Source organism: Mauremys reevesii, unplaced genomic scaffold (genome assembly GCF_016161935.1).
Source record: "Mauremys reevesii isolate NIE-2019 unplaced genomic scaffold, ASM1616193v1 Contig15, whole genome shotgun sequence".
NCBI classification, from domain to species: domain Eukaryota; kingdom Metazoa; phylum Chordata; order Testudines; family Geoemydidae; genus Mauremys; species Mauremys reevesii.
The window spans coordinates 129,549-156,257 of record NW_024100771.1 but is presented as its reverse complement, the minus strand read 5'-3'; the positions used below and the strand labels follow the sequence as shown (position 1 = coordinate 156,257).

General features: G+C 49.6%; 1 protein-coding gene across 1 annotated transcript in view; it reads right to left on the bottom strand.

Annotated features, from left to right (window-relative positions):
• The window catches only part of LOC120393134 (butyrophilin subfamily 1 member A1-like), a 41,348-nt gene extending 14,988 nt beyond the window's left edge, over positions 1-26,360 (bottom strand). The window contains exons 1-4 of the mRNA XM_039517736.1: positions 26,236-26,360; positions 23,548-23,664; positions 20,092-20,439; positions 29-310 (exon numbers count right to left, since the gene is read on the bottom strand). Of these exons, the coding sequence (XP_039373670.1) occupies positions 29-310; positions 20,092-20,439; positions 23,548-23,653 (736 nt within the window). The 5' untranslated portion in view covers positions 23,654-23,664; positions 26,236-26,360. The remainder of the gene's footprint in view (positions 1-28; positions 311-20,091; positions 20,440-23,547; positions 23,665-26,235) is intronic.
• Between the last annotated feature and the right edge of the window lie 349 nt (positions 26,361-26,709).

Below are 26,709 nucleotides of genomic sequence, written 5' to 3'. Positions count from 1 at the left end.
TCCATGTGCGGCTGGGACAGGCACTGACCTGCTATGGAAATCGCTGACACTCTCTCCTGGTTGAGTCGGGGGTTCCTGACAAAGCAGGACACTTTCTGGTTGGACTCTTCAGTTAGAACAATGGCAATCTCTGTTTGAAACAGGCCATTGGCCTCTGGGGATATGTTTTCAGAGGCTGATGGTAAGAGCTGCCCCTGGAGATCTCTCCACTGAGCCTTGGGCTGCGGGTACCATCCGGATGATTGACACACAACCCGGATCCCTCCGTCCTGATGTCCCTCCACAGAGATGGCAGGAGCAGAGCCCAAATCTACAGAAGAATTAAATGAAATTGTGATAATCCTACAGCGCCCAGTAATGAGCAAACAGTGTAATGAAGCTGTTATCAAAAGCCATTTCCTATTAAACTAATAATTGAATGTGAGTCCATGAGTGCAGCTGACCAGGTAATCTTCTCAGATTCCTATTTGATATACAGTAAAGTTAATAAGAACAGGAGTACTTGTGGCACCTTAGAGACTAACAAATTTATTTGAGCATAAGCTTTCATGGGCTACAGCCCACTTCATTGGATGCATGCAGTGGAAAATACAGTAGGAAGATATATATATACACACACAGAGAACATGAAACAATGGGTGTTACCATACACACTATAAGGAGCGTGATCATTTAAGGTAAGCTATTATCAGCAGGAGAGAAAAAGAACTAAAGGTAATAAAAAGGTAATCATTGGAGATATACCAATCTCCTAAAACTGGAAGGGACCTTGAAAGGTCATCAAGTCCAACCCCCTGCCTTCACTAGGCAGGACCAATTTTTTGCCTGAGATCCCTAAGTAGTCTCCTCAAGGGCTGAACTCACAACCCTGGGTTTAGCAGGCCAATGCTCAAACCACTGAGCTATTCCTCCCTGCCTCCCTACCTCCTACTGTTTGTAGTGGTAATGAAAATGGCCCATTTCCAGCAAAGTCAATGTTAATATTAGGGCTTTTCTATGCACAAACTTGCTCCGATTTAGCTGAAATGATTTAGTTAATCAAGAGCAAATCACTGTGTGGACACTTGGAAATCAGGAAGGAATTGACTCCAGATAAATCAATACAAGCCATTTCCAAACTCATTTAAGAGTATCCATACCAGACGTTTGCACTCATGCATTGAAACCAGTGTACATGTATGCGTAGACAAGCCTTAAATTAATTCACTAATAAAAAGCCTTATTATAGGGGAGTTTGGGTTGCTTTGGCAGTGCCTTGTACCCTTCCAGAATGCAGAAGTGGGTGGCAGTAAACTGGTGCTGGAACTGGTACCTCCACAGGTGCTGGCTTGAAGTAGTTTCCATCATATACAGTGTTCAGGGTTTGGTTCAAGGGATCTCAGCACCCCCACTATACACATTGTTCCAGTTACCCTGGGTACCTCTGAAAGCCAGGAAATACATTCAGCAAAACAGAAACCCAATCACTAGATAACAAGGAAGTGCAGGGTTAAGGTCACGCTTCCCACACCAGATCACATGTGGGTTTTATTTTACTGATGAGATAAACTGTGTGACGGGTTGGATCACAGAAACCCCCCTGACAGCTGCCACCTGATGTGCCAAAACTACTTCTATTCCTGTTTTCCCTGCCAGCTCAGGCCTCCAGCACCCTGTCTTGCTGAGCCAGACACTCCTGTCTACTCCAACAAAGATCCAGGATCTGAATTATTCGCCTCAAAGCTGCAGGTTTACCTGAAAACAGCTCACAGAAGTGTGTTTGTCTTTAGCACTCAGATGCCCAACTCCCAAGGCGGTCTAAACCCAAATAAATCCGTTTTACCCTGTATAAAGCTTATGCAGGGTAAACTCATAAATTGTTCCCCCTCTATAACACTGATAGAGAGATATGCATGGTTGTTTGCTCCCCCAGCTATTAATACATACTCTGAGTTAATTAATAAGTAAAAAGTGATTTTATTAAATACAGAAAGTAGGATTTAAGTGGTTCCAAGTAGTAACAGACAGAACAAAGTAAGTCACCAAGCAAAATAAAATAAAATGTGCACATGTTGAGTCTGAACTTTTGATGAGCTTAAACTTAACCCAGACTTGATGTCTCTGTCTGAAACTTTTAATCAAAGCTCTGACCTGCGAACTACTCATGACACCCCCCCTCCCCTTAAGTAGCCATCTCCCCTTTTGTCTTTTTAAATTTACATTTTAACCTGTTTTATCCTGTAGAATCTTGATTGATTATGCATGACCATTATGATCTGTTAATCGCTTTGTTTACTTCTGTGTATAAATATTGATGCTCACCCCTAATAAACTTGCCACACTTACTCCGAAGCCTTTTAAGCTAAGGATAGTGTGAGCCCGTTGATCAACGAATTGGTGTCTGGTCTCTGACAGATTGTGAGCCCCATACCAACTCTGCATGAACTCGGGTGCTGGAGAGGTGAGTAAGGACTTGCTTTTTACCTAACAATTTGGGGGCTCGTCCGGGATTTTCTTCTGGTGCGGTGCCTCTGTCCAGTGGTCAGACCACTCATATACGAGTTGGCAGGCGCCACGGGAGATTTCTCCCAGCCAATTCAATATTGAGGGGTCATGTACTGGACAGCAGGATAAACGCCAGTTGGAGGACTCCTGTCAGACACCATGGGTCAAGGGACTAGCGTGCCTCTTGAGAGTCCGCTGGGGATTGTAAATAAGTTATGGAACGAAGGGAAACTCCCAGTACAGACAGGAATGTCTAGGAGGAAGTTGTACACACTGTGTGTAAGGAATTGGACTGGGTATACCGCGGTATTGGCCGACCCGGAGATGAGGTGGCCTTCGTATGGCTCTTTCGAACAGGCTGCCTTAAGAGGAGTAAGGAGCCAGATCGAAAAAGACCATCCGGGACAGTTATCATAGAATCATAGAATTCAAGATCAGAAGGGACCATTATGATCATCTAGTCTGACCTCCTGCTAGATGCAGGCCACATAAACCGATCCACCCACTCCTTTAGCAAGCGACCCCTGCCCCATGCTTCGGAGGAAGGCGAAAAACCTCCAGGGCCACTGCCAATCTTCCCTGGAGGAAAATTCCTTCCCGACCCCAAATATGGCGGTCAGCTGAACCCCGAGCATGCGGGCAAGACTCTCAAGCCATACCCTCTGGAAAAGGTTATATCATATCATTGACCCATTGTACTATTTACCAGTGTGGCACTTAATTGACCTATTGACTAAGCCCGTTATCCTATCATACCATCTCCTCCATAAACTTATCTAGCTTAATCTTAAAGTCATGGAGGTCCTTCGCCCCCACTGTTTCCCTCGGTAGGCTGTTCCAGTATTGCACTCCCCTGATGGTTAGAAACCTTCGTCTAATTTCAAGCCTGAATTTCCTGACTGACAATTTATATCCGTTTGTCCTCGTGTCCACATTAGCACTGAGCTGAAATAATTCCTCTCCTTCCCTGGTATTTATCCCTCTGATATATTTAAAGAGTGCAATCATATCTCCTCTTACCCTTCTTTTGGTTAAGGAAAACAAACCGAGCTCCTCAAGTCTCCTTTCATACGACAGGCCTTCCATTCCTCAGATCATTCTAGTGGCCCTTCTTTGTACCCGTTCCAGTTTGAATTCATCCTTCTTAAACATGGGAGACCAAAACTGCACACAATACTCCAAATGAGGTCTCACCAGCGCCTTATATAACGGGACTAGCACCTCCTTATCCCTACTAGAAATACCTTGCCTAATGCATCCCAAGACCGCATTAGCTTTTTTAACGGCCACATCACATTGCCTACTCATAGTTATGTTACTGGTTTTGTTGGGACACAGCAACAGAGCTGCGGAAATCTTTAAAAATTATGGCAGTCAGGTATTCTCCCGAGAGTGAATCCCCTCCATGTTATTTTGATGAAGGGTGTAAACCACGGCGTGTTTTAACTCGTCAGTTGGTCCCCACTGCACCTGCCCCTATTCCTCCACAGGGGGACTTTCTCCAGAGCGCAGAGGGGAACCTGCAGGACTCCAGATTGGAATCTCTGCAGAGGGATAAGGCGGAAATGGAGGGGCACACCTCGGGAGGAGTAATTACTAGGCAAAAGATCAAGCAAATGCAGCAGGATGCATATCCCTCCCCTGGGGACACCCAGAGGGTCCGGTCGCATCCGCAGATACTTACACCAGGGACGAATACACCCCTGCACCACCAGCCCAGCCCGTTCCTCAGGCCTGGATCAACTACGGGCAACAGCAGCAGCTGCAGCAAACTCAGCCTCCTCAATGACGGTACCCCGGAGGTGAAGGCAAACAATGTGATGGTCTTATTTCCTTAATGTCTTTAGCCGGCTCCTTCCTCACTTTCTCCCCTCCCAGCAAAGAGCCTCGTCTAACCCTTTCAGTCCAAGGACTGCCTGTCTCTTTCCTCATTGATCCTGGAGCTACTTTCTCTCTTTTAAATCATGCCCCCTCTCCCTGGCTATCCTCTGAGGTTAAAACTGCAACTGGGGTGGAGGGCAACCCACAGTCTCTGGGACTCACTTTACCTCTAAATGTTATTTATGCTGATAAATGTTTTTCTCACCGTTTTCTTTTTTCCCCAGCTTGTCCGATCCCTTTGATGGGCCGGGATTTACTCTGTAAGCTTGAGGCTACTTTATCCTGCACTCCTGAAGGGGTAGGATTATTGATGACAGTGTTAGGAGATTCGGCCCCAACTCAGGGTAATTGGGAAACCCCCCCTCTCTCTCCCCTGACCTCACTGACTTGCCTTTAACCCTCTGGGGAATTTCTGACACTGATGTTGGCCTGCTCCTTTCGGCAGAGCCAGTAAGGATTCAAGTGAAGCCCTCCTTAACCCCCCCGTCAGTCCCTCAATACCCCCTGTCGCTGGAAGCCCGGGAGGGCATCCGCCCCATTATCGAGGGATTCATTGCACAAAAGTTAGTCTGCCCTCAGTGCACTCCCTGTAACACCCCTATACTGCCTGTCAAAAAGCATCCTAAAAACGACGGAGACCCTATTCGTTGGCGCTTTGTACAGGATCTACGGGTTGTTAATCAGTATGTGGTCCCTCTTCATGCAGTAGTTCCTGATCCAGCTACTATCATCAGCCAAATCCCCTGGGATGCTGAGTGGTTCACTGTTATTGCCTTAAAATCAGCCGTTTTTAGCATTCCTGTGCACCCAGACTCTCAGTATCTCTTTGGTTTCACCTGGGAGGGACAAAGTTATGTCTGGCAACGACTTCCTCAAGGCTACAGAGACAGCCCCACGATTTTCAGCCAATGCCTCCGCCATGACTTGAAAGGCTTCACCAGTCCGCAGGGATCCACGTTAGTCCTATACGTAGATGACATCCTATTAGGTAACCACGAAGAAGCTGCCCTCCGCATCGATGGTAAGGCACTTTTATTATACCTACACACCAGAGGCCACAAGGTAGACCCTAACAAGATTCAGTGGGTCTCACAGAAGGTCCGATATCTGGGCTTCCTGTTAGCCCCAGAGGGGAGACAAATGGACCCGGTCCGCATAAAGACTATCCAAAACTGCCCTCTGCCAAACACCAAGAAACAACTTCGAGGTTTCTTAGGATTAATTGGCTTCTGTCGCCCCTGGTTGCCGTCCTGCGGGGAGTTAAGCAAACCGCTCCACCGACTCACTGCTAACCTTGCTCCTGACCCTTTGCAGTGGTCCCCAGACACGATCCAAGCCTTTCAGTTACTCAAGGACAGTGTGGCCTCCTCCATGTCTCTCCGCCCCCCCCAATTACAACAAACCCTTTCACCTTTTTGTCCACGAGAGGGGCGGAATTGCTGGTGGCGTCCTTACCCAACTGAGCGGGCCCCACCATTTCCCGCTTCCTTTTTACTCCCAGCAGATTGACCCTGTCGCTCAGGGAACCCCATCCTGCACCCGGACTCGGGCAGCAGCTGCCCTGCTGATCACAAAGGCAAAGACCCTGACCCTGGGTCATTTTACCACGGTCTGGACCTCTCATGCCTTGTCAGCCCTTCTGCGTAGGGGCACGACCCAAGTCTTTTCGGCCCATCGTCAGCAGCAGCTAGAGGCTGAACTCCTAGAAGACACTAACCTAATTTTTGAAAGGTGTGGGCCCCTTAATCCAGCTACCTTGCTTCCTGACCTGCCAGTCCTCCAGGATCAGCACGACTGTGTGGAAGTAGTTCATAGCGTCTTACAGATAAGGAACAACCTGTTTGACGTGCCACTGGACAACCCTGATTGCATCCTCTTCTCGGGCGGAAGCTCCTTCTATGTTGATGGCAAGCGTTTCACCGGTTATGCAGTCACCTCTGAATGGGACATTCAAGAGGCCGCCTCACTGCCAGGCAACTGGGGAGCCCAAGCCGCCGAACTCTATGCCCTGGCCCGAGCTTGCCAGTTGGCCGCTGGTAAGACCGTTACCATTTTTACTGATAGCAAGTATGCTTTTGGAGTTGTGCATTGTCACATCCACCTCTGGAAGTTTCGAGGTTTCCAGACAGCTGCCGGTAAACCCATTCAGCACCTCCCCCTCATCCACAAGCTTTTGGACGCCCTCCAAGAACCCTCGGTCCTGGCTGTAGTTCACTGCCGGGCCCATACTAAAGATGATAGCCCCGTCACCCGTGGGAATGCCCTGGCTGACGCCTCCGCCAAGGCGGCTGCCGTCTTACCCTTAGCCATGCCCACGTTGGCTATTGTAACCTCCTCCTTTACTCCACCGCACCCCGTACCAGTACCCGCTGCTGAACTACAGTCGTGGGAGAGCCTCGGAGCCACTCTGGTCAAAGGGACCTGGCTTATGCCGGATGGCCGAGCCTGCCTCCCTCGCTCCACATACCCCGTGGCAGTTCGCTGGCACCATGATAAGGGGGGTCACTATGGCACACACGCCCTTGTGGACACCATCGCTCGCTTTTGGTATGCTCCAGGCATTCAACCCTACTGCCTGTCAATAGTGAAAGCATGCAGCACATGTCAACGTAATGGACCTGCTCCGCCCCTTAGCAAAATTAAGGGTGGAAGACCTCCGCCTGCTGCTCCATTTCAACATCTTCAAATTGACTTTGCAGATATGCCAAAGGCTTTTGGGAAAAAGCACCTCCTTGTTTTGGTTTGCCCTCTGACTTCATGGGTCGAAGCTTTTCCTACTGCTAATTGTACTGCTGCCACAGTGGCAAAGATTCTCCTTAGAGACATTGTACCCCGTTTTGGCATCCCTCTCGTGCTTGACTCAGATCGCGGACCCCACTTTACTGGTAATGTCCTTGGCCGTTTAGAACAAGGACTGGGCATTTCACACTCCTTTCATACACCCTACCACCCCCAGTCTAGCGGGAAAGTTGAGCATATGAATAGCTCACATTGGCTAAATACTGTCAGGAAACAGGGTTAAAGTGGCCTCAGGTACTTCCCTTGGTCCTGTTTCACCTTCGTACTCGCCCAACCCGCGTATTGGGATTATCCCCCTTTGAACTGCTCTATGGACACCCCCCCTTTCAAAGGCAGGGCGCTACCATGTGCTGATGTTTCACTATTGGGAGGATCATATGACCGTGCCAGTTTCTCTCCCTACAGGCTCGCCTCCGTACCCTTTGGAAAGCCTCGCAGTTTTCCCAGACCGTGCCACTAGAAGAACAGATCCACCCGTTCCAACCAGGGGACTTCGTCTGGGCCAAAAAGTTCGTTCGTGGCGACACCCTCCAGCCGAGGTTTACTGGACCCCACCAGGTTCTTTTAACAACCCAGACTGCAGTGTTCCTGGAAGGACGCAAATCCTGGATCCACCACTCCCATGTCAAGCCAGCCGTAGTGGACCACAGTGACGGACCAGCAGCTCTTGCCACCACTGAAGACACTGCCTCTGACCAGTGGACCAGCTTACCTCTTTCAGACATCAGACTTAAATTGACTCGGAAAAAATGAGAGGACCTTTTATTCTGACAACTGTATGTTTTTTATTATGCCTTTTTAGTTTATTTTCTGCTTATGAAGATAATGCTTTTATTAGATATTCCCACGAGGTTAAAACTCGTATTTTAGGAAATAGAAGTAATTGCTGGGTATGTACTCAATTTCCAGTAAATGCAGAACAGGGACTCCCCTTCACACCCATTCCCCTGACCACTGCTAATATGACTTGGATGCCACCGGCTAGAGTAAAAGATCCAGTCCAACACAATCTTACATGGGACAAAACAGGAGTGCCAATTAACAGATATCTCAGGGTAACCAATCAGACAGGATCACTGTGTTTTGTTAAAGAAAAGGGGTCAACTTTTGTGGGAACAAGTAAATGCAACATGTATTTTAATGGCACCGCCTTTAGTAAAAATCTTGGCTTCAAGCCTTGCATCCACTTATCCCATATGTGGATCCCTCACCCCGATCCAACTTTTTCATGGGTGGGCAAGCCTTCAGAGTCAGCTTTTAAGAAGCCCTGCTCAGATCACGAGGGTGTCCAACTAATTGTTAAGGGATATACGATTGCCTTCTACAACTGCTCAAGCAGTACTACACTGCACTTTGAAAACCCCACTACCAAATTGTGCCTCTGCAGTTCGCACAACGACCCCTCTGCATTACCAGGGGAACAGTGGTCCAACGGGTGGTGGGTTACCTCCTACTTTGAGAAATGGAATACCCGAAACGCAATGTATGGAACATACTGGGTGTGCGGGCCCAAAGCTTATTACTTTCTCTCCCCCGATTGGGCAGGGTCATGTTATTTAGCGTGGCTCACACCGCCTTCTCGCATCTCCCTCACCCCCCGCCCATTTTCCCCACGTTCGTAACATCCGTGAAACCTTCAGAGATATTAATATCTGTGATGGTTTGTCGTGGCAGCGGTGGGCTGGTCTCATTAGCTTGAGGGGTGGTGTCATCTGTCTACAGGGACTACTAGAATCTTTAACCAATGAAACTGCGACCCTATTTGAGAATCAGGCCGGGGAAATGTCCCAACTGCGCCAGTTAGCTTTGCAAAACCGAATGGCTTTAGACATAATGTTAGCAGCCCAGGGAGGAACTTGCGCCCTCATAAATGAAGAATGCTGTGTTTTTGTAAATGACACCTACCCTGACATCTTTCAACGTACCAAACATCTAAGGGAAATGGCTAAGAACTACTCCTCTGGCCAGCCACCTTATGATTGGTGGGGAGCCTTATGGAATTGGCTGCCTGGATTTGGGTGGGTTAAAAAACTCTTGGTGGGTATTGTTGGGGCCATAGTAATCCTTATAATACTGTGTTGCTGTATTCAGTGTGTCCCCTCCCTCATAGACTCATGTGGGTCAGTTTATTCTTTTCCTACTTCAGCCAAAGGCCTTACTCTCTTCGAGTTGGCCCAGGCTGAAATTATAGCAGCCCTTGGCTCCTTAAAATGGGGTGTAGCTTTTGGTAAATAGTTATCCCAAAGCTACAAATGGAGGAATGTTGAGTCTGAACTTTTGATGAGCTTAAACTTAACCCAGACTTGATGTCTCTGTCTGAAACTTTTAATCAAAGCTCTGACCTGCGAACTACTCATGACACCCCCCCTCCCCTTAAGTAGCCATCTCCCCTTTTGTCTTTTTAAATTTACATTTTAACCTGTTTTATCCTGTAGAATCTTGATTGATTATGCATGACCATTATGATCTGTTAATCACTTTGTTTACTTCTGTGTATAAATATTGATGCTCACCCCTAATAAACTTGCCACACTTACTCCGAAGCCTTTTAAGCTAAGGATAGTGTGAGCCCGTTGATCAACGAATTGGTGTCTGGTCTCTGACAGATTGTGAGCCCCATACCAACTCTGCACGAACTCGGGTGCTGGAGAGGTGAGTAAGGACTTGCTTTTTACCTAACACACATCTATGTCTAATCAAACTGAATACAGATAATCTCACCAGTTCCAGAATGCTCACTTTTCTAGCCTAGCTCCAGCAATCACTCACACCCCCTGTAGTTACTGTCCTTTGTTCCAGTTTCCTTCAAGTATCCTGGGGGGTGGAAAGGCTCCTTCTTTAGCCAGCTGAAGACAAAATGGAGGGGTCTCCCAGGGGTTTAAATAGACTCTCTCTTGTGGGTGGAGACCCCCTCCTCACCCTGTGTAGAATCCAGTCACAAAATGGAGATTCGGAATCACATGGACAAGTCACATGCCCATGCATGACTCAGGACTTGCAAGTAGCAGCCATTACCCACATGCTACCTTGAATGTCCTCAGGTAGACTTCCTATGTGGATTGGAGTCTTCCAAGCTCTTTTGTCTGTTAAGTTCTTCCTGACTGAGCAGTTAATTTGCACATTCCTTTCCCAAGAGGTGACCAAATGTTCTAACTAAGGCTACTTAGAAATCAAGCAATTATACAGCCAATGTTCATAACTCTGAACATGCAAATGGTGCCTGCATACAACTAGGATGAACATAACCATTAGATCATAACCTTTACACAGATATGTTACATGGCATATTTAGCAAAACCCTATTCCAGTTATAGCATACATACATTTATGAGCACCCCCCATAAAGCCTTATGGGATACACTGTCATACCCACCCACTGCTAAAGGACCTCCCCCAGCCTAAGGGGAGGATCCACAAACTCCAGGATCTCAATTAATTGCAGGGGACAACTAAAGATATATGAGGGATAGGAGTCAGGTCACAGGGCTAAACTAAGGGATCCTGATGGGGACACCGAGCAGAGAACCCCAGACCGCAACCACAACTTCTCAAAGGCATCAAAGGAGATTTTTGTACCATAACCAAAGGTGTGAATTCAAACTGATTTCATTATTGCGGGGTCAGTCTGTGAGCACCTTAGGGTGTTTGGAAATTTCACACAAAGAGAAACAACCAATAAGAGAGACAGAGAAGGAGCGGGTGTCTGGAGCCTTCCTGCTCGGATTCTTGCCCAGAAGAGCACAGGCTCAGGAGTCCCCTCCCAGAAGGGGTGTGATTCAGAAGGCTTTGGTCTGACAGACTCATGATAGCCACAGACAAGAAAAAACGGTTACTCACTGTAGTGAGGCGGCCTGGTTCCCAGGCGCCTCTGAAGGAGAAAAGCCCAGCCGGAGGCCGGACTGGGCGGAGCTACAGGGTCCTGGGCCCGCCCTGGAAAGGGTCAAGCCCCGACCCGGAAGTATAAAGTCGGGCCCTCCTGGCTCAGTGAGGAGCCAGCTGTCTGCAAGGCCGGACGTCTGTGACCAAGCTCCCGCTGGGGAGGCAGCAGAAGGGAGCCGCCGCCCCAGCCTTCCCCTCGCTCGCTACCCAGAGGAGGACTGGCCGAGCCTGCCCCGCTCCCGCTACCCAGAGGAGGAGTCGAGCCCACCAGTGCACCAGTACCCTGAGGAGCCAATGCTGGTGGACCCCCCTGCCGAAGCCACAACGACACAGGTACCAGGGTAGGGGGAGATTGGAAGTGGCCCGGGGATAGCCAACCCCAGTCTGGCTGCAGCAGACCCCGAGCCTATGTCAGTGTGTTGCGGCCAGGATCCCCACTGACTGCAGCGGATCCACGCCGCTGCTAGGGCCTCGGGCTGGGACGCGGTGAAGTGGGTGGGCCTGCGTCCCCCCTGCCATCCCACTCACGGGTGGCAGTTTTCCCCCTCACCCCAATGCTCAGGCGTAGAAGCCTGGACCTACCTGTGTTGCTGCCCCACCCTGAGCTAGGGCTTGGGCTTTACAGACTTGAACTGCTGCTCAGCCCTGCCTGAGGGTCTGAGCCCTGTGCCTGTGTTGCTGCCCCGCCCTGAGCTAGGGCTTGGGCTTTACAGGCCGAACTATTTGCTTGTTCAGCCCCGGCTTAGAGGAATGAGCCCTGAACTATTCTCTGCCCCGCCCAGCACAAGGGCCTGGGCTTATCGATTGACTGTTTGTGTGCTCGGGCCTGGGGATCCATGGACCAGACCACTCGCCTGTAGTGAGGCGGCCTGGTTCCCAGGCGCCCCGAAGGCGAAGAGCGACCCCTCACTCGACAAGGGGGCCCGTACACGGACCCTTACACTCACCTCTTGTAAGTGTTGTTCTTCGAGATGTGTTACTCATATCCATTCCAATTAGGTGTGCGCACGCCGGAGGCACAGCTGTTGTAGACTTTTTCCCCTAGCAGCACCCATCAGGTCAGCTGTGGAGACTCCTGGAGTGGTGCCTCCATGGCACTCAATATATGACCCTGCCAACCCGGTGCCCCCTCAGTTCCTTCTTGCCGGCTACTCCAACACAGGGGAAGTGGGGGCAGATTTGGAATGGATATGAGCAACACATCTTGAAGAACAACAGTTACAAGCGGTGAGTAACCCTTTTTTTCTTCTTTGAATGATTGCTCATATCAATTCCAATTAGCTGACTCCCAAGCCTTACCTAGGCAATGGGGTCAGAGTTAAGGAATGCTGATTGCAGCACCACTCTACTGAAGGCCACGTTGTCTCTGACGTGCCAGATGATGGCGTAGTGCAATGTGAAGGTATGCACCGAGGACCATGTTGCCATCCTGCAGATTTCTTGGATCAGCACCTGGGCCAAAAACACTGCAGACAAGGCCTGGGCCCTAATGGTATGTGCAGTAAGAGCTAGGGTTGGCACCCTGGCAAGCTGAGAGCAAGTGCAGATGCAGGACATGATCCAGGAGGATATTCTTTGAGAGGAGACCGGGAGGCCTTTCATCCGGTCCGCTACCGCTACTAATAGTTGGGTTGATTTTCTGAATGGCTTAATGCGTTTGATGTAGAAAGTCAGGGCTCTGCAGACATTAAGGGAATGCAGCTGCTGTTCCCAGGACCAGCATGAGGTTTCGGGTAAAAGACGGGTAGGAAAATGTCCTGGCTGGTGTGAAAGTTCGACATCACCTTAGGAAGAGAGGCCGGGTGTGGTCTGAGTTGAACCATATCCCTGTGGAAGACCATGTAAGGCGGTTCCGAGATGAGGGCCTTCAGCTTGGAGACACGTCTCACGGATGAAATGGTGACCAGGAAAGCTGTCTTCCAGGAAAGATACAGGAGAGAGCACATGGCCAGTGGTTTGAACGGGGGCCCCCATGAGCCTCGAAAGGACCTGGTTAAGATCCCATGCAGGGATAGGCTGACGGATCTGAGGATAGAGACAGTCCAAGCCCTTGAGAAAGCGACCGACCATAGGGGTTGGCGAAGACAGAGCAGCCAGATGTGCCTGGATGGAAGGCCGAGATGGCAGCGAGGTGCACCCTTATGGAGGACCTTGCCAGGCCTTGCTGTTTCAGGTGCAGGAGGTACTCCAGAATGGGGGGTACCGGCCCCTGGAGGAGGGGTGTGCAGCACTGGTCACACCAACATGAAAATCTTTTCCACTTTGCTAGATATATGCCTCGAGTAGAGGGCTTTCTGCTGCCTAGCAGAACCTGTCTTACTTGGTCCAAACACAGAAGCTCTGTGGGGTTCAACCATGCAGCTTCCAAGCCATGAAGTGGAGGGACCATAGGTTAGGACAGGGGTCAGCAACCTTTACTATCAAAAGAGCCATTTTGCCCCCTCTTCCACTCAAGAAAAATAGTCTGGAGCCGCAAAACATAACACCGCTTATAAACTTTTAAAAGTTTTAATCTTTTTTTAATTTTACCTGTTACAACAACAGAATATAACAAACAGAAGTGCAGTGTGCATGTGTAGGCCTACTTTGAAATAAATTAAACACTGAACTATGCAGGCCTTTTTGAGTCCTTCCCGTATTTGTGTAAAATTAAAATAAAACGTAGCCCACTTTAATATAAAAAAAATATAGTTGCAGCTTAGCAGTTTTAAAAAAGTAAACATAAAATTAGGAACGTTTTTTGACAAGTCCATTTCAGTGTGCTCTCATCCTCTTCGGGTTTCTTTCTCGGCCAGCAATCAACCGAAGCACCTGAACATACAATAAAAAACTACATCAGCTCCGGGTCTGAAATAAATGTTTTTTTCTGAATAATAATAGCCTATTAAATGCTAGTGTTCTCACCTGTTTAATGTGACTTCTGTTTCTGAAGCTTGATGCTGAGCTTCCCTATGTCGGGGCTGTAAGATGTGACTTTGATCTTCACACAGGACTGTAGGCTCTCATTTGTGAGGCGGGAGCGATATTTGGACTTTATGAAGTTCATGCTCGAGAAAACTTGCTCGCATAAGTATGTTGAGCCAAAGATGGACAGGACTCCAAATGCATACTTTTTCATGTTCATATACATGTCGGGAATGGCACTCCATGTTTCAAAAACAAGTTTGTCGGGTTTGGGGAGGTTTTCAATATCATTCCATTTGTGCTCTTTAGCGAGAGTGGCCTTCTGACGGGCGACTTCTTCGAGATCCGCTGTCAGGCTTTTGAACTTGTACACCCATAAGTCTTTATCCGCTATGTCGGCCAGTTCAATTTCAAGATTGGGCTGACTTATCCCTGTGAATGCGGATATGTTCAGCAGGGATGGGTCGATGTCCAGCAGTGTGATAGGGAAGGACAGAGTGTTTTTTTCCTTTCTGAACTCGCTGAATCTTTCTCCAAATGCAGCTTGCATTGCCATAATTGCACGGTGTAAATAATCACAATTTATGTGATTGTTCTTTTCTTTGAACTCTCTCAGGGAGGAGAAGTGAGAGAGTGTACCTCTCTGTACATCTCTGGCAAACACTGTCATCTTGCGCTCAAACGCCAGAACATCCTCCAGCAACTGCAGGGCCGTGCTTCCCTTTCCCTGGAGATTTTTATTCAGCGTGTTTAAGTGACTTGTCATATCCACCATGAAATAAAACTTTTCCAGCCAATCGAGGTCTCCCAGTTTGGGATAGTTGAGGCCTTTGCTTTCCAAGAAAGTTTTCACATGTTCCAGACAAGCAGCGAAGCGTTTCAGCACGTCTCCCCTTGACAGCCACCGAACTCTGTTGTGCAGCAGGAGATCCAAATATGCGCTCTCGACTTCATCTAACCATGAACAAAACTGTCGGTTTAACCTGTTTGCAATTATTTTGTTCACTATCTTAATAACGAGGTTCATCACTTCCACACATTCAGGGGGGAATGTTTGAGCGCACAGTGCTTCTTGGTGCAAGATGCAGTGAAACATCATCAGCTCTCGATCCAGCGACTTTTGAAGTAAATTCACAAAGCCCTTCTGTGCTCCTCTCATACTGGGTGCACCATCAGTAGACACTGACACCAGGTGAGTGGTGTTTATTCCTTTGGCTTTTAGATGACTCAAAACAGCCTCACAAATGTCCTGTCCCCGCGTTTGGCCCTTTAGCGGTATGAGTTCAATCAGTTCTTCCTGCGGCCCATCAGAGTTCACATATCTGCATAACAGTGCTGTCTGCTCAATATCGTTTACATCACTTGACTCATCACAGGCAATTGAATATGCTTGAGCTGAATTGATGTCATCAATTTGCTTACTGGTGATGTTTGTTGCCATTTTAATGGTCCTGTCCTTGACGGTCTTTGCAGAGAGAGGCATTTCTTTAATTTTCTGAATAATTTCCTGTTTGTTTTTGAATTCAGAGAATAGATGCTCTGATATTTTTATGAACGATTCTTTCATGTATTCTCCGTCTGTGAATGGCTTCCCCCTCCTTACGATCTCATGAGCTGCCACAAAACTAGCAGCTGTAGTTGAGTTTGGAGAGTTGATCCACTTCTTGAAAGTATGTTTGCTCTGCTCAACTTTCCGTAGTAGTTCCGAAATCGCTCTCTTTCGCCCATCTTCAGTTGGGTACTTTTCAGAAAATGCTGAGTGCTTGTTTTGAAAATGTCTTTCAACGTTACATTTTTTGTTTGCTAATTTCTCACCACATATCAAGCACACAGGTAAGTCAGCATCATTGGCAGTGAAGGCAAAGGAATCTGTCCATGCAGAATTAAACTCTCTATTTTCTTCTGAGATTTTTCTTTTTTGGGATGTATTCATGGTTAGCTTACCGCGGGGGTCGCACACTCAAGAAGCCACCTGCAGGTAAAGGCAAGGGCTATAGACGTGGATGTGACGCATATTTTAATTGACAAATTATAAAAACTTTTTAAAAATTCAATGTTAAAGTATCACCTCGAACTCCAAGATAACTGTGCAACAAAATAAATAAAAATAAAATAATATATAAATAAAAATTAAATTAATAAATAACCATTATTCTTTTTTTTTCTTTTTTTTTTCTTTTGTCAAGGCCGAAGGGAGCCACAACAAGGAGGCTGAAGAGCCGCATGCGGCTCTGGAGCCGCGGGTTGCAGACCCCTGGGTTAGGATGACAGAGGTCATGGTCACCCATGGTCCTGAGTGAGTAGGTTGGGGAGGAGAGGCAATGTGACCGGTATGTCAACTGACAGCTCCAGCAGCATAGTGTACCAATGCTGGTGAGGCCATGCCGAAGCTATCAGAATCACCATTGCCCTGTCCCTGCAGATTTTGAGCAGGACTTTGTGCACGAGAGGGAACGGAGGAAAGATGTAGACCTGGCGACCTGTCCAGGGTAGCAGGAATGCGTTTGCGAGAGAGCCTGGGCTGCAACCCTGGAAGGAGCAGAACACCAGGCACTTCCTGTTGCTTCGGTTGGCAAACAGGTCACCTGGGGAAACCCCCGCCTCTGGAAGATGGGGTGTATGACATCCGGTCGGAGAGACCACTCGTGCATATCTAAGGACTTGCTGAGACGGTCCGCAAGCTTGTTCTGGACCCCTGGAAGAAAGGACACTACCAGGTGAATGGAGTGGGCTATGCAGAACTCCCACAGTCAAATGGCTTCCTGGCAGAGGGGGGAGGAATGGGGCCCCCCCTTGCTTGTTGATGTAAAACATGGCTGTGATGTTGTCCGTTAGAACCGCCACGCAGCAACCTTGCAGCTGGGCCTGGAAGGCTTGCCAAGCAAGGCGCACCACCATCAGCTCTCGGACATTGATATAGAGGGAGTGCTTGTCTTGTGACCACAGGCCCTGAGTCCGAAGATTCCCCAGATGTGCACCCCACCCCATTGCTGACACATCCGTAACCAGAGACAAGGAAGGCAGGGGGCTGTGGAAGGAGACTCCACCGTACACCACTCGGGGGTCGAGCCACCAGAGGAAGGAGTTGACCACTGAATTCAAGCTGTCACGCCACGGACAGTAGACCGATGTGAGCCATTCCTGCAACGGCCTGAGCTGGAGCCTAGCGTGCCGGGTCACATACGTGCATGAAGACATGTGACTGAGGAGACTTATGCACCCTCTCGCTGTCGAGGTCAGGAAGTGCTGAAGGCCTTGAATGATGACTGCGATAGCTCAGAAATGGGACTCCAGTAGGAGGGCCTGTGCCTGAATGGAGTCCAACACTGCCCCAATGAATTCTATCCTCTGGGTCAGTTCTAGGGTCGACTTCTCCATGTTGAGAAGGAGAGCCAGCCATTCAAATGTACACCTGGCCAGGTGGAGTTGGGACTGCACCTGAGCTCTGGTGCGGCCCCAAAGTAACCAGTCATCGAGATATGGATATACTTGCACCTGCCGTCAACGGGGGAAGGCAGCCACGACCGACATGCACTTGGTGAACACTCGGGGGGCTGCTGAAAGGCCGAATGGAAAAGCCATAAACTGGTAATGTTCGCAGTGGACTACGAAGCACAGGAAGTGCCTGTGTGCCGGATGAATCACTATGTCAAAGTACACGTCCTTCATGTTAAGGACAGTATACCAGTCTCCAAGATCCAGGGAAGGCATAATGGTGCCTAGGGAGACCATGCGGAACTTCAACTTTACCAAGAATTTGTTGAGCCCTCGCAGGTCCAGGATGGGTCTGAGGCCCACTTTGGCCTTGGGAATTAGGAAATATCAGGAGTAAAACCCCATGACCCATAGTTCCCATGGAACCGCCAATACCGCCCCCATGGCGAGGAGCGCCTGAACCTCCTGAATAAGGAGTTGCTTGTGGTAGGGGTCTCTGAAGAAGGATGGGGAAGTGGGGTGGGTTGGAGCAAAATTGGAGTATCCCGCTTCCACTGTGTGAATCACCCAGCAGTCAAAGGTAGTTTGAGACCACGCATGGTGGAAGTGGGATAAATGATTCAAAAAGGGTGGGGAAGGATCCAGGGGTAAGTCCAGTAGGATGTCCTCAGGTGTCCCTTCAAAAGGCCTAATTGGAATCCAACGATGGTTTGGTTGGGTCCTGGCCTTGTCCTGATGGGGGTTTGGAAGGCTTCCTCCTGCTGTTCCTTCCCATCCACCTGTAAAAGTCCTGCCTTGGCCAAGGAAGGCAGGAGAGCTGTTGCGGCTGCTAGGGCTTGAAGTGCTTCTGCTGGGTTGCTGGGGTGTGCATACCCAGGGACTTCGTGGTCACCCTCAAGTCCTTAAGGCTATGCAGCTGTCAATGGGCAGGTCCTGCAGCGTCTGCTGAACCTCAGGAGGTAGGCCAGAGGCTTGCAACCAGGAGGTGCGCCTCATGGCAATCCCGGAGGACAAGGTACGCGTGGCTGAGTCTGCAGTGTCCAGTGAAGCCTGTAAAGAGGTCCATGCCACCATCTTGCCCTTGTCAACAAGGGCCCCAAACTCCTCCCTGGACTCAAGTGGCACAAGCTCCTTGAACTTGAGCATTGAGTTCCAGGAGTTGAAGTTATAACAGCTCAGGAGTACCTGTTGATTAGCAATCCTGAGCTGGAGCCCCCCCATGGAGTACACCTTGCGGCCAAACAAGTTCAGCCGCTTGGCTTCCTTCAATTTGGGCGCTGGGACCTGCTGCCCATGCCCCTCTTTCTCATTCACAGCTGCAACCACGAGCGAGCAGCGCTGCAGGTGCATGAAAAGATAGTCGTACCCCTTCGAGGGCATGAAGTACTTGCGTTCGACCCCCTTGGCTGTAGGGAAAATGGAGGCCGGGGTCTGCCAGATGGTCTTGGCATTGGCCTGAATGGTGTTGATGAGGTGCAGGGCCACCTTCGACGGACCTTCCAGGGCCAAAATGTCTACTACCGGGTCCTCCAATTCTACGACCTCCTTGGCCTGCAGACCCATGTTGCGTGCCACCCTGCATAGGAGGTCCTGGTGGGCGCGGATGTCTATGGGGGGAAGCCCAGAGACAGAGGTGCCTGCTACAGCCTTTTCAGGGGAGGAAGATGAAGAGGCCAAGGCGGGGAGAGGATCATCTCAACCTTCCTGCTCCTCGGGAGCTCAATGCCCTGTATCGCTGACCGCCTCAGGCTCAGGCTTATGAACTGAAATTGGAAGGGGTTTCAAGGGGGGAAAGGGGCACAACGTCTCCTCTGTGCCCCTAAGAGTGGGCTGACTGGCCAAGGCTTCTGGCACCCTTGGTTCAGAGGCGGCCGACTGGGAAGCCCCAGACTGTGTACCCTGGGCCTAGTGATATGTCCACAAGGTCCAGAATAGCCACTGAGTGGGCCCCTGTCAATGCACCTGCCATGGCCCTGCCCCCACATCAGGGCATCCACAGTCTGAACGGGGCCGGTCTCACTCCGAAAACCAGATCCCGTCTCTGAGCCCGAGCGTCTCTGAGTCCCCTGGGATCGGGACTGCGAGGGCCCAAGGCAGAACCAAGCGGATCTGCGACAGCGAGTGGCACTGCAAAGCTGGAGAGTGGTGCTGTGAGGCTGGACAGCGGTGCTGTGACCTGGATTGGTGCCTCCTGCCTTCACCTGTTCTGGGGGGGAATTCCTCAATGCTCCCACTCTTAGACAAGGCACAGGGCTACTGGACCCTGTGCATCGAGCACTGTTATCCTGTGGGTGCCAGACACCACCAAAATCAATTCCAGCTGGTGACATCAGTGTGAGGAGGATCAGCCATTGTTTGGCCCCAGGTGTGCAAAAAAAGTTGTAATAACCACACATGTTAATATCTCTGTCCTTTCAGGGGTCGTTGTGTCTCTCATTAACCCCTTGCTTGAATGACCTCAAATTTAGCCCACTAACCCCTCCCCAGAGTCCAATGAATCACAGAAATTTTCAAGAGAATCTGAGCATGTGTCTGGATTTTAGAACCCACATTAAAAATAGCCCTAAACAGTAAACTAGAATCAACCTTAACCAGAGCAGAGCTACCCCCTACCATAATGAGAAAAATCAGGTGTCATCTCACAATGAACCCTCTGACTCCACTTATTACCCTGTTGAAGATGTCAAAGTATCAGAACAAGTCACTGACCTGCCACCTGCAGTTCCAATAAAGCTTCTTCATAAGAAACATTGGATTTAAAAAAACATTTGTATTGTCCATTGTCGGAGGGTTGGATATAGCGTATTTTCAGGGAAACTCTCCCATTGGTGATATCGTCTCTCAAGAGCTCAGTTCTTCCTTGATATTCTGGCATCTGCATACTGTACTGATCCTGCCCATCACGGTACATGTGCACGACTGCAGAGAACTTGAATCGGAACCATCTCAGCTCCATGTTCTCAGCGCTCATCCTGGGGGAGAGGTGGCAGGGCAGGACGGCCTCCCCACCTAGGGACGCAGTAATTGGACGGTCAGGTCCAGTCACTGTGAACTGTGCTGTGAAATGTGAAAAGAAAAATGGAAGGTAAATCAGCGAGGGGCTGGGAGTGGCATTAACTGAGCAGTAAAACACACACTAAGAGAGCGCCCTGCATTAGAAGTGAACACCCCATATCCAGGCAGTGCCCTAGACATGTTTGAGTGCAGAGAGTCACAGGCTTGGGGTAAGTGCACCTCTGACCCCCTCTGTGGTCTGCTCAAGGAATGTCCCCTTACGTCTCAGGTTTCCATCCATCACCTCTCCCTGGGCAGGGACCCACATCCTTCTCCATCTACAATAGGATTTTAGGCTTGCAGCCCCCTTCAAGTAACTGTGGTTTTCCCAGCACACCTGACCAAAGACCAACACATGCACTTTGCTTTCACTCCCAGGACTATGAACAGCGTATGCTAGTTACCAGTAACCTAACGGCCCTTCCAAAGCAGAGAACACTGAAGGATAAAAGCCTGACAGAAAAAACTTACCATGAACCAATCAAAGGTCTGAAGACGTTACACCCAAAGGATTCTCATTTGGCACATGGGACTCACTGGTAGGGTCCAAAGTCTTTCACAACTGTCTCTAAGGGTTTGTTCTTTTGGTTAACAAGTCATGTCAGTTTGTAGCCCAAGATCCCAGGCCTCCGACCAGTTTAAATGGAGGGTTTATACCAAAAATCTTTGTTCTCTTGGGCTTCTGGGACCTGCCCTGAACTAGTTTAAGCAATTTTCCCTGGGGGTGGTACTTCTCTGGAGCTGTTATCTGTCCCAGCAGTAATTACCCCCAGGGTTTGTAGATACTGGAGGAGATGGGGTAACCCATTACAATCCAGAGCCCACAAAGACACATATAGCACAGGGGTTCTCAAACTTCATTGCACCACGACCCCCTTCTGACAACAAAAAATACTACACAACCCCAGGCAGGGGGGGCAAAGCCCAAGCCTAAGCCCCACCACCCTGGCTTTGGGGGGCAAAGCGAAAGCCCAAGGGCTTCAGCTCCAGTCAGGGAGGCCTGTAACCTGAGCCCCACCACCCAGGGCTGAAGCCACTGGTCTTTGGCTTTAGCCCCAGGCAGTGGGGCTCGGGCTTCGGCTTTGGACCCAGGCAGTGGGGCTCAGGGTTTGGCCCTGAGAGATGGGGCTCGGGCTTGGGCCCTCAGCAAGTCTAATGCCAGCCCTGGAGACCTCATTAAAACAGGGTCACGACCCACTTTGGGGTCCCAACCCACAGTTTGAGAATCGCTGATATAGCACATATAGATACTATTTATAAAGGAGATACAAAGACACACAGAACATTCATAACATTAATTCAATAGTCCCCAAAATACCGTGTGTGGTTGCAATATCTGTCACACAGAGAACACGTGTGAGTGTTATACACTGTCCATATTTTCTCTGATTAGGGCTCTGATGTCTCATAGGCACCTTGGGTATAATGGATATTGGGGGTCTGGTTCGCTGATACACAAGGACTTTTCATGATGCTGAAGTGCAGGGGCCTCTGCAACTAGTGTAGGGATGGTGTAAGGGTCTGCAAGGTGTAAAGGTGTGAAAATAGCTCATCGCTATGCAGGTAATGTTAGAGCTCAGATAACAGAGAGAGGGAGGAGGCAGATAGAAAAATGCAGGGGGCAGAGAACCAGCCGTTATAGAACTGCTGAGAAAAGGGGGGTCTCAGGGCAGAGCCTCAGCATCAGGAGAGACAGAGAGAGCAAGTTCAATTAGCAGGATGGAAACCACAGCAGGAGGGAACCAAAATGCCAGAGTAGCTGTGGAGCCAGCCCTGGGGGTGGAGTGGGTCACTATAAGGCCTTCAACAATGGTACAAATAAAGAAGACAGCAAATATCCTCACTGAGACATGAGGTTTAGCTCTCAGCTCTAGTCAGATGTACCTAGTGCGGTATGAACGGCTTTTGTGTTTTTGTTTCATAACCAGAGTTGGGGATTCATGACTTTTTGTGGCTGAAGAGTCTGATTTATGACGTATACAGTCTGGCAGTGTGTCATAACTATAAAGGGAAGGGAACAGCTCTCCTGTGTACAATACTATAAAATCCCTCCTGGCCAGACACACCAAACCCCTTTTACCTGTAAAGGGTTAAGAAGCTCAGGTAACCTGGCTGACACATGACCCAAAGGACCAATAAGGGGACAAGATACTTTCAAATCTTGGTGGAGAGGAAGGCTTTTGTTTGTGCTTTGTTTTGGGGGTGGTTCCCTCTTTGGACTAAGAGCGACAGGACATCAATCCAGGCTCTCCAAATCTTTCAAGACTCTCAGGTTTCAAACTTGTACATAACAGCCAGGCAAGGCGTGTTAGGTTTAACTCTGTTTTCTCAACTTGTAAATGTTCCTTTTGCTAAGAGGACATACCTCTGTTTGCTGTAACTTTGAACCTAAGGCTAGGGGGGTTTCTCTGGGCTATGTGAATCTGATTACCCTGTAAAGTTATTTTCCATCCTGATTTTACAGAGATGATTTTTACCTTTCTTTCTTTAATTAAAATCCTTCTTTTTAAGAACCTGATTGATTTTTCCTTGCGTTAAGATCCAAGGGGACAGAATCCGGACTCACCAGGAATTGGTGGGGGAAAGGAGGGGGGAATGGTTAAATTCTCCTTGAGTTAAGGTCCAAGGGGTTGGATACCAGGAACTTGGTGAGGAAGTCTCTCAAGACTATCCAGGGAAGGGAGTTAGTATTTGGGAGTGGTGGCAGCAAAACCAGATCTAAGCTGGTAGTTAAGCTTAGAGGCGTTCATGCAGGTCCCCACATCTGTACCCTAAAGTTCAGAGTGAGAAAGGAACCTTGACACAGTGTAGTGTAAAGGAATTGGATAGTGTCCTTTTAAATAGTTTGTGAGCACCATAACGATGCTCACCATGTTCTATGTCTTAGAAGCCACCAGTCAGAGCAGCAGCATGTGTGTAGTTAGGCCTGACAAGATTGTGTATAGGTAGCAAACATGGCTACTGGGGACCCAGCAGTGCCCTGTGGTTTCTCCATGTTGCTGGTTGTGGGCAGGTTGAGCAGACGTGGTTTACAAGACAAAGCAGTGATGTGGGATACACGGTGATGACCATCAACAGCAGCAAACCCAGTGAGGAGGCCGGAGCTCCTACCTGACGCCAGCCTGTGAACCTGTACAGCGAGGCAGAGAGCGACGTAGCTGGGCAGAGCGGAGCTCACTGTGGAGCCAGGGGAGAACAAGGGAACCTTCCCCGTCATCGTAGCTTGGTCTGTGGAACAGGGGAAATAACAAACCAGATGGTGAGTGAGTGGGATGCAGTGACAGTACTACGGGACAGTGGGGAGGAGGTAACAAGCCTCACTGCTGCCTAATGTACATGGGAAGGGATTTCCCCCACAGTCCTTGTCTATCCTGGTTCTGAGCAGGGTCAGATGTCACTGTGCCAGCAACTGGTCCATACCACGTTCACACCATGGCTGGCACCTGTGGAGCTGTCTGGTATAACATAGATTTTAATACACTCTCGAGAGCAGGGACGGTCCCTCACTACTGGTGCGTATGGTGCCCGGCACAATCAGGCACCCATCTCGCTTGGGGCATTTAGCTACTCCTGTAGAATGGGACAGATTAAGGAAAACAAGCCAGTGCAGGCAGGGCCATTGAATGTGGTATGAATGGCCACTGTTTGCTGTGGGGAAAAGTGGCTCCATCTCCTGTCCTGGGGGAGGAACCTCTGGGGATCTCCCAAGGAGCAGTTCAGTTCCTGGCCCCAATGATTTTACATGACAGTGACCCATCCACATTGCCTCCAACATTGGCACTACGTCAGGAATGAATTCTGAGCAGGGTCACCACGTTTCTGTGCCACTGGGATCTGCAACATTTAAACCACTCTAAGGATATGTCTCCACTGCAGCTGGGAGTGAGCTTCCCCGTGGGGTAGACAGACATGTGCTAGCTCTGCTGGAACTAGCACACTAAACACAGCAGTGTAGCTTTGGTAGCCCAGACAGCAGCTCGGGTTACTTCACATGCCAGGATCAGGGGGGGAAATGTACTTGGGCAGCTAGTTTGAGCCACTACCCATGCTACATTGCTGTTTTTGTTGCACTAGCTTGACCATGTGTCTGTCTGTCTATGGTGGGAATCGCACCACCCATCTGTGGTGGAGACATGCCCTTAGAGACAAAGAGCTTTAGGCTCACGCTGCACCCAGCCATGCGACCCCTGCCAGGCTGTGCAGTGATGTAAAATCCTCCCAGGAACCAGAACTTCTCCTACAGCCACCAGGCCAGTGTTGCCCACAGAGTGGCCAGCGTTGGCTCAGAAGGAAATCTGACCAGGGCCCCAACTCGTGGCCTCCTCACAGTGACTCCCACTGACAGAGCTCTGGGGGGATGTGAAGCACCCCCTACCCTGGAAGACACCCGTAGGGTGGGGCTGGGAGGGATTCACTGAATCTGGACCAAGGGTTTTCTCTTCTCGTCTTTCACTCCCTCCCTCTGGAAGGTCAGTTTAGTGACTTAATAACAAAGGGGATGAGGGGGGAGAGAAAAACAAACACACACACACACACCCCTGTCACAAAGAGAGCCCAGCACTGTGCCAGCATCCCAGTCCATGCTCAGATGCAAAGAAATCTCTGAGTTTGCAGGGACATTCCCACAGCCAGGTTGACATTCAGAGTCAGGAGGTGCCAGTTTCTCCCGAGAATCCCTTCAGTGAGGCCCATTTGTGCTAACAGCCCATCTGAAGGGACCTCAGTGCTGTGTGTCCGGAGATCTCAGACAGAGCCGTGCAGCTGGGGAGCCGGAGCCCAGAGCTCCCCTCCCTGCTGAATCCCAGAAAGAAGCTTTGAAACAGAAAGTCTGGAAGGTTCCACAACATTCTACGAAGCTCTAGAGCAGTGGTCCCCAACGTGGTGCCCGCCGGGGCATTTATGTGCGCCCGTCTAGTGCCCAGCAGGGGAGAGAAGCCTCGGCTCCGCGCCTGCTGGGGACAGAGAACTCCGGGGCCCGCAGCGAACTCCAGTGGCAGGCGCGAGGCTGCGGCTTCTCTCCAGGGCTGCAGCCTGCGGGCGCCAGTGTTCTAGGTCAGTAGCAGGCGCGAGGCTATGGCTTCTCTCCAGGGCTACAGGCTGCAGGCCCCTGTGTTCTCTGTCCTTGGCAGGCGAGCGACTGCAACTTCTCTCCAGCTTCAAAGTCAGAGAGAAGACACTGTCCAACTCCTGCCAGGGACAGAGAACTCTGGGGCTGCAGGCTTCATTCTACGTTAAAGTAAGAATAATAAATATATTTGGACCAGCAGTTCAACAGTGTTTTACTTTTTTTAAAATAAATAAGATGAAAACTGTTTATGATATTTATTTTGTAAAAACTCTGTAATTTTTCTTACAGGTAGATAAAAAAGAGCAAATTCACATGCTAAGGTGAAAGAGTAATTGCTGACTAATTTAATTATTACCTTTTACATGTAAAATTACCCTTTTTATCTTATGGATTAATATATTATGTAATATATTAAATATGATGTTTTTCATATTATTTAATGAACAAATACAAAATAAGCCTTGAAAAATTGTTGGCGCCCGCCACACTCTTCTGAAAACATGAATGTGCTACTGGCCACAAAAAGGTTGGGGACCACTGCTCTAGAACATCCTAGGAGGTTAGTGACAAATGAGCCACAGAAGGAAAACCTCAAACATTTCACTTCAAACATTCGATTTTTCTTTTATCGCTAACAACAAACACAGCCCCCGAGCCCAGCGCCCCCGGCACCCAGGCAGTCGCCTCGGTTATGTGCCCCTAAATCCAGCCCTGGTCCCCATGTCACTTACTGAGGCTGCAGCACCATTTCCGTACACAGGTCACGGAGCCGAAGGGTTTGAGACTCGACCCCTCATCCTTATTTGTGTTACATTTGTAGCTGAACTGACGGGGCCAAGCCCCCGCCCTACCTGGGCCTTCCACACGCTTCAAAAGTGAAAGTAACGATCCCTGTTCTAGACTGGATGGGGCGGAGCAACTTCCTGTGAAAGTACCAGCCCCCCACAGGACCCGGAGATGGGGGACGGGCCTGGAAGGGGCAGTTTGCCGGGTGAGCCAGTGGGGAGGAGGGGTCAGTGCACCCCAGGGATCGCTGGGTTCTTAGTAATTCCCCCACCCAGCACTGCCCGGCTGGGGACATAACGCAGCAGCGGCAAAAGGCACCAGCCGGTTCCTGCTTCCACCTTCCTCATTCTGCCTCCACCCAGGGCGGGGGGAATGCTGCGGGGCGGCGCCGGGTCTGAAATCCGGAGTGACTGAGTGGG